Source organism: Chrysochloris asiatica, unplaced genomic scaffold, assembly GCF_000296735.1.
Source record: "Chrysochloris asiatica unplaced genomic scaffold, ChrAsi1.0 scaffold00140, whole genome shotgun sequence".
Lineage (NCBI taxonomy): Eukaryota > Metazoa > Chordata > Mammalia > Afrosoricida > Chrysochloridae > Chrysochloris > Chrysochloris asiatica.
Window position 1 is genome coordinate 2880893 of NW_006408658.1, and position 8356 is coordinate 2889248.

Below are 8356 nucleotides of genomic sequence, written 5' to 3' on the forward strand. Positions count from 1 at the left end.
AAGTTCAGGCTGCTGTACAAGCCAAGCTACTCTTCCACTTGGGCCACATGATCCAGTTGATCCATTGGCTTTTAAATTGTCAGTGGCATATAGAGATGTTTTTTGTATCTTTGGCAGACCTGTATTCTTATTCACAGCTCAGACCCTTAGGATTTTGGAGCAAAGCTCCGACATTTGACTTGTTACTGGGCCTTTAGTAGAGACTGAATGCTTAACCATGGACCACAAAGTCACTATGAAGCTTGAGTTGCCCATCATGAACTAGGAATTGTCCACAGTCATAAAGCTGGGCATATACGCTGACATTGAATGGAACTGAATGAGACATTGGGATTGACTAGAATTTTATGGCACAAGTAAGTTGACTGAGGAAGTGGTCCAAATACCCCTGGTTTCCACTCCTGTAGCGTTACCTGCCTTCTCCCTGTCTTCACTTACGACCTCATGGGGAGTTCTTTCTGATCAGTTGACTGAGGAAAATAAAACTCAGTCTGATTTCTAGATATTTCTCTGTGATATGTAGGAATCATTTGGAAGTGGAAAGTGGCAGCACTGCTGTCCCTATTGTGAGCTCTTTGAAGGACAGTGGACAAGGGAAATCCAGTAGACAGGACTTTGAGTAGTGCAACTGGTTGTCCATTTTTCTTGGAAGAAGAGATGGTCAGATATGCAATTGTATACTGATTCATTGACTCTGGCCAGTGACTTGGCTGGATGGTCAGGGGCTTGGAGGAACATGATTGGAAAATTGGTGACAAGGGGGTATGAAGAAGGAGCATGTGGACAGATCTCTTTGAATGGGCCAAAAAAGCCAAGATGTTTTTGTCTCATGTGCAATATTCATCAAAAGGTGACCTCAGCAAAGGAGGATTTTCATAATCAATTGGATAGGATCATGTAGTCCATCATCTGTGGAAATCAGTCATCTTCTTTCTCTAGCCTCACTTGACATTACTTAATGGACTCATGAACAAAGTGACCACTGTGTCAGGGATGGGGGTTATACATGGGCTCAGCAACATGGACCTTTCACTTGCCAAGGCCAACTTGGCTATAACTACTGCTGAGTGCCAATATCCTAACAGCAGAGACCAACAATGTGTCCCTGACATGCACCATTCCTCAGGGTGATCACCAGTAGTAGCCTGGTGGCAGATTGATTACACTGGACCATCTCCATCACAGAATGAGCAGTGTTTTGTTCCTACTGGACTATCACTTAACTCTGGGTATGGATTTGCCTTCCCTGATGCAGTGCTCTGCAAAACTACCATTTGTGGACTTAAGAGTGCCTTATTCACCATCATGGTATACTACACAGCATCCCTTCAGATCAAGGGACTCACAGTAAGTAAAGTGTGACAAATGAGCATCCTTCACTTTCTGTGAGTCCTTTGCAATTCACTTGCAGAGGAATTCCCTGGTCTTATCATGTTCCTCATCATCCTATATCAGCTGGCTTGATAGAGTGATGGAATGGCCTTCTAAATATACAATAATGGCACCAGCTAGGTGGTAGTACCTTACTTGGTTGAGGCAATGTTTTCCAGGAGGCTGTATATGCTTGAAATCATTTGACCAATATATGGTGCTAGTTTTCCATAGCCAGGATTTGAGGATCCAGGAACCAAGGGGTAGAAATGGGAGTGGTCTCAACCCTCTCATTGTTCAGGGATCAAGTGTAATGTAATCATGTTCCATTTTGTGATCTAATGAGAGCAGCCCATCAGTTTCCTTGAGGGTGTAGCCTGCTTACTCTCTCTTGATCCTGTGTCTGACTCCCCATCCTCTGACCTCCAGTCTGTAGGCTGTGAACTAGTAGTTTGCTGTATGACCTGCAGATTTTGAGATTCACGTTCCTGCAATCCTATAAAACAGCAGCCTGATGTATCACCTGTCAGTTTTGGGTTTATCAGCCTGTATCAGAAGAAGCCTTTAGCCAAATCCTCATGGATTTGGGACTTTCCAGCTTCTATAACTGTATGAACTATTTCCTTGAAATAAATCTCTCTGTAGATATTAATTAATGTGCACTGCCCTGGTTTTGCTCCTCTAGAGAAGCCAGCCTAAGACAAACTGGATCATTTATAGGAACAGAAGTTTATTGTTTCACAGTCTGGAGACTGAGTCTGAGATTAGGGTATGTTGATTCTTTCTGAGGTTTTAAGGGAGAAACTGTTACATGCCTCTCTTCCCATCTTCTGGTAGCTCCAGGCATCCTTGACTAGCAGGTGCAATGCCAATGATGTCTTTCCTCTGTCATTTTTTATATGGATCTTATTTTATAAGGAATATTGATTATTGGGTTAGGACCCACCCTACTCTGATATGACTTCCATGTAAGTGATAACCTTTTCTAAGACCTTGTTTCCAAACAAGGAGATGTTCAGTGGCACCAGAGGTTACAACTTCAAAATATCTCTTTGATGGACACAGTTTAATCCAGATCAGCACTCAATTCCCTCCAGAAGGAAATTCTGATTGAGGTTGTTGTTGTTGAGTGCTGTCCAGTCGGCTCCAACTGAAGCGACCCTGTATAGGGTTTCTGAGGAGCAGCTGGTGAGTTTGAACTGCTGACCTTGAGGTTCAAAGTCCAGTGCTGATCCACAGCGCCACAGCAGTAGCTATAGATAAACAGATACATGTATACATACAACTTAAGGACGATGGATACAGATCTAGGACAAAACTAACAGATGCAGAGGTGCAGCGACAAGGAGAGTGACTGATAAAACAAGCAGGGAGTGATGCGCATCCAGATCCAGGGTCGGGATTCTTGGTTGAGAAGAGGATAGGTAAGCTAGGTGCAGGATGGTGGGCTCTTGGCAATATCGGATGCGGAAGTTCTGATGAACTCTTCCTCAGCCAGCAGTTAGTCCTGCCCACACTCTCTGCTTCTCTTGCTGTCTGAGTCCTGTGAATCTCCAGGCTTCTTAAATTCCACACTGCCCTGTCCTGACAGCAAATACATTTTTCTTTTCTTTTGTTTATAAAGTTACTAAAAGAAAAATTGACAAATGAGTTCTGGATGGAATTGGTGAACACAAGGTCTGGGCTGTTTGGGCCATAAATTACTTTTGGAGTTTGCCTCCTGTGTGGCATGTTCTGGGGTCTCCCTGGGAGAGAGGCACAGGTCTTCTGCAGTTTATTTTCAGAGTGGTGGGTGGGGAGCATGAAGGGGGAAAACAGAAAGGGGTCTGTTGAGATATCGTGAGGTGCTCCATCAGAACATATAGGACAGTATAGAATAGTGTTGACAACAGCTAATATTTTAAAGTTATAAAGAGCCTTAACAAGTTTCTTCACTTTTCTCCTACTAACGGGAAAATCATACACGTCTTCAATCCCTACTTAAAACCTTTAGAGGCAGACATTTTTGGAATTCAATTTTTTTCCAAGTTTTAGAAAGGAATAAAATGCATATCTCATATATTAAAGAATAGTTCAGTGGTATTCAGGGTAGTGCCCTATAATCAAACACATCAACATTTTTGTAGCTAAATTAAGAATAATCACACTGAGCTCAATAACGCTTATAAGATGAACCCTAGTGGTGCAGTGGGTTAAGCATGGGTTGCTAACCACGTAGTGGGTGATTTGAACCCACCGAGTGCTCTGTGGGAGAGAGATGAGGTAGACAGCTTTGGAAATCCTATGCAGCATTTCTACTCTGCCCTAGAGGATCTCTGTGAGTTGGAATTGCCTCAGTGGCATTGGGTTGAGTTTGGTTTTATAAATAGAATTGTTGTTGTTGTTGTTGTTAAGTGCCGTAGAGTCAGTTCCGACCCATAGCGACCCTGTATAGGATTTCCGAGGAGCAGCTGGTGAGCTTGAACCACTGACCTTGCAGTTCAAACGGCTTTGCAGTCTGGCGCATTAACCCATAGTGCCACACCAGGACTCTGTGTAGGTTCAAATCAGGTTTTGGATTAAATTTATTGTTTCTTCAGAGGCTTTTTATTTTGGAATTATAGATAAGGATGTGAGTTTCTAATTCTCAGGTGTTGTGATGAATGAGTGCTGAAAACAACCTGTGATAAGTATATATACGATCTCAATTCAAAACAAAATATACATGGCCCAGGTGGTGGATTTTTGGTTTGACGGAAGAAAGTTCTTATAACAGACAACGTCCAGATATGGAATCTGCTGCTTTGGTGGAGCTGTGAACAGCCAGGGGATGAAGATACTGTAGGAGAGAGGCTTCCTGTGTTGGGAAAGTAAGAACATTTACTGCTTATGAACATTGGTTGCTTGTGATTTTCCTGTTCATGTACCAGAGGGAAGGGCAAAAAGTGGTGTGTGTGTGTTTGTGTGTCAGAGTTGTCACACATTTCTTTATAACATATTCCTTTGTAATAACATTGTAACAAACATCTTCCTGCATACAGCTTTGTTCACATCTCTGTTTTCTCAGGATAAATTTATTAAAGGGAAATCACTAGGAGAGGATTATGTACATTTTAGAGACTCGATAACACATCATGACTAGAATTTTGTCACAATTATTCATAAATATCATTGCCTGCTGGACTTTTTCAGTCTGAACTTCATGAGAAAAAAATTAGTCTTTAGAATGATTGACCCCACACGTGCCTCAGTTTGAGAGAAACTATAGATTTACTCCTCATTTACTTGGCTTCAATTCACTTCCAGAAATCTCTGAGAGCATTTGGATTATCTCTTTGTTGTTATTGTTTGCTGTTGAGTCAGTTCCAACTCACAACAATGCTGTATAGGGTTTCCAAGGAACAGATGATGTGTTAGAACTGCCGGCCTTGTGGTTAGCAGCCCAATGCTTAAACTCCAGTGCAACACTGGGGTTATCTCTTGCTAATGAGCATCTTGTCTGTTCAGTTCCATGCAACCCTGGAGATGGTGTCACCTATCTTCGCAGCTCTACAACCCCCTCTTCTGTGTGATACCATCATACTTGGGACGGCTCTTTGAGCTGAGGTGGCCGAATTGCTCCTGGCTTCCAGTCTCCCAGACAAACTCCAAGCCTGTGATGATGACAGTTTTCTCGGGGAGCCTGCAGGTTTCTCTACCCTGAGAACAGTGGCACCCTGCCTTCCGTTTGAGATTATACTCATTCTGTACTCCATGCAGGTGTGAAAGATCTCTTGTTGTGCAGAATCCTTTCCTGTCTGCAAGTCTTAGCTGAAAATGAATCCTCTGTTGAACACCACCACGATACTTTCTGTTTGCTATCTCAGTAATTTGTGACAGGAGCAGTGTGAAACACCCCTGTTTCATCAGTTTGCATGAACATCATGCGCTTCTAGTGATGTTGGCCAGGACAGGTGGGGGTGTTGATGAGAATTTTATTTATCTCTGGCTCAAGATGCAGAAAAGGGGAGACTGGCAAAAGTCCATAGTGACTTTGGGATTTAAGTAGGTGACATAATTACAAATATTTTTTGGGATAGCAGAGTTTTATAGTAGGACCTACGATCCCGGAAGCCACAGGTCCAGGGAGAGAAATTCTAGCTGTTTGTTGTTCAGACTTTCAGACACTAGGAGGTTAGTGATGATGACATATGAGACCAAGGGGATTGTCTAAATTTGGAATTTCTTAGACCAGTGTTCTGGTCAAATTGGGACCCTAGGGCACATTATCTAGATTCTCCAAAGATGGGGAATAAGCCTCTATTGCTGCTTCCCAAGGGATAGACTGATAACAGAATCTTGCTGCAGGAATAGAGCTGTGATTCTAGACAAGTACCCAATCATCTGCCTCAAGAGGTTGTGCCACCCTTCCCAGACACCCAAGCTCATGATCTGAAAAGAAGCATTTGTGTGGGAGCATAGGCAAACATGTTGAAAATGGGGGGAAGTGTTCTTTAAGTTAAACCTTGGGTGCTATTACCCCACACAAGTCCCTTGATTTTCTTAGTTCTCTGGCAATGGAATGCATAGTCTCTGCTCACTCCCAAGCAGGACACACGATTATATCACGGTCTACAGTTGTCAGTGGCGCGCATAGTAGGATTTCATTACAAATATCTGTTGAGTGATTATGATAGTATACGCAGGTATGGGTCAAAGATGGCATAAACCATACACCAGGTCGCAGACTCTCCTTAAAGTGACCTTCCTTCTACCTCTACTCCTGGACATCATTGTTGTCACTGTACCTTAGTTCTCTAGTGCTGCTTTGACAGAAATACCACCAATGGGTGGTTTTGTCAAAGAGAAATGAATTTTCTCAGTTCAGGAGACCATGAGTCTGAATTAAGGCTGTTGGCTTTATGGGAAAGTCTTTCTCTTTCTAGCAATCTTTATGTGGCTTGGCATCGCTCATCCTTCATCTCTCCTCACTTGTTAAATCTCTTATATTTTAAGATTGACTCAGGAATCCTGGCGTGGTGCTGTGGGTTAATGCGCTGGACTGCAAAATTGCCTTGAACCACAAGGTCGGTGGTTCAAGCTCACCAGCCGCTCAGGGTTGCTGTGGGTCGGAATCAACTCGGCAGCACTTACCAACAACGAGATACACCCTACAGTAATCCTGCTACGTTAACATAACAAAGACCACTCATTTCCAAATAGGATTTATAACCACAGTTATAGAAGTTAGGATTTAAAACATATTTTGTTGTTGTTGCTAAGTGTTAAGTGTCTTTAAGTTGATTCTGACTCATAGCGACCCTGTACAGGGTTTCTGAGGAGTGGCTGGTGAGTTTGTGGTTCAAACAGGCCTGTGGTCTAGTGCTTATCCTACAATGCCACACCAAAACATATTTTAGGGAGGCGCAGTTCGAACTCTAACACACTGTCCATTAGAACTGGCCTTTTCTGGCTGTGAAGGTTTCTAGGAGCCGGTCCCTGATTTGCTTGGTGCGGATTCCATAGATGAGGGGGTTGAGCGCAGGTGGCAGCAGCAAGTAGATATTAGAGAGAAGGATGTGGACGGGCTTTGGCACTGTGTGACGACCAAAGCGGTGTGTGAGGTAGGAGAAGAGACCAGGCACATAGAAGGCCAGAATGACGCAGATATGGGAACTACACGTACCAAAGGCCTTGGCCCGGGCCTCCCGGGTAGGCAGTCGCAGCACAGCATGGGCAATGAGCCCATAGGAACCAGTGATGCCCAGAATATCCAAACCTGACACGGCGAGCGAAAGGGCCAGCCCGTATAAGTTGTTTGCCCGTGTGTTTCCCACCACCAGTTCTACCACTGCCATATGTGCACAGTAGGCATGGCCTATAGTTTTAGCTCGAAAGTGCCCAAATCGTGCTACCAAAAGCGGGAAAGGTACAACAATAGCCACAGCTTTCAGTACCAGTGCCAGGGCTACATAGCCCACACGGGCTTTGGTGACTAGGATAGGATAATGCAGTGGACGCCCGACGGCCACAGCACGATCACAGGCCATGGCCAACAGTACACCAGATTCCATGGCAGTCAGCGCATGTACAAAGAACATCTGAACCAGGCAGGCAGCATATGGTACAGGCCGGGGCCCAAGGCAAAGCACAGTCAGCAGCCCTGGGGCTATAGATGTAGCTAAGCCCAGGTCTGTGGCTGCCAGTGTGGCCAGGAGTAGGAACATGGGCTGGTGCAGGCTAGTGTCTATCCGCACCACTGCCAGCAGTGCTCCATTGCCCAGAAGGGCCAGCAGATACATGGGCCCAAAGACCAGTGTCAGCCAGACCTGGGAACCCCCTAGTCCTGGAATGCCAGTCAATAGGAAGAAGGTTGGACGTAGGAAGGTGGAGTTGGATTGTGGAGATTCTGCCATTCTCATGGAAGTGGAGCATGACGTTTTGGGGCTTATGGGGGCATGACTCCTGACAGGGGAAGGACAAGGGGAGAGACCTTGAGGGTGTCACATGACACAAACCCATTCATAGAGTTGTACAGAGTAGCTCAGGACTAGGTTCACAAGGTCATGGCCTTTAGTTGGAGGTTTGGGATGAATAATCAAGGTCATAGCCTGGCTAGGATGGGTAATCCTTTGCACCTGAAAGTCCAGAGTTGTTGTAGGGAAAGAAATGGAGGGATAGTGATAATGAGGAAGGGGAATGGAGGTGACGGCTACAGTGACTCGTTGAGCTAGAGCCCACCAATTGGAGGTCAGGTGAGGGTGAAGCTGAGATGAACGCTTCTTAGGGTCTAAGTAGAGTTAGTCTCAGTCTCTGTAGAAGGGGAGGAAATCAGTGCTGGGTAGGGATCAGGTCTCAGCTGGTCATGTCCCTGACTTTGTGTGCTTGAGGAGGGTAATTTCCTGCTCTGGGCCTCAGCTTCCTCAGTTCTACAGTAGTATGGGACACACGATCTTAAGCTTTGCCCAACTCTACCATTCTGGGTATCAACTCTTCATGAAGGAAGAAGACAATAGAGAAGAAGGGA

At 44.7% G+C, this 8356-nt stretch overlaps 1 protein-coding gene across 1 annotated transcript; it reads right to left on the bottom strand.

The window, feature by feature from the left end:
- Positions 1-6779: 6779 nt before the first annotated feature.
- LOC102841767 (olfactory receptor 52W1-like) lies at positions 6780-7825 on the bottom strand. Its single transcript, XM_006870200.1, has one exon. It carries the CDS (start codon positions 7749-7751, stop codon positions 6783-6785), a length of 969 nt encoding a protein of 322 aa, XP_006870262.1. The 5' UTR covers positions 7752-7825; the 3' UTR covers positions 6780-6782.
- Between the last annotated feature and the right edge of the window lie 531 nt (positions 7826-8356).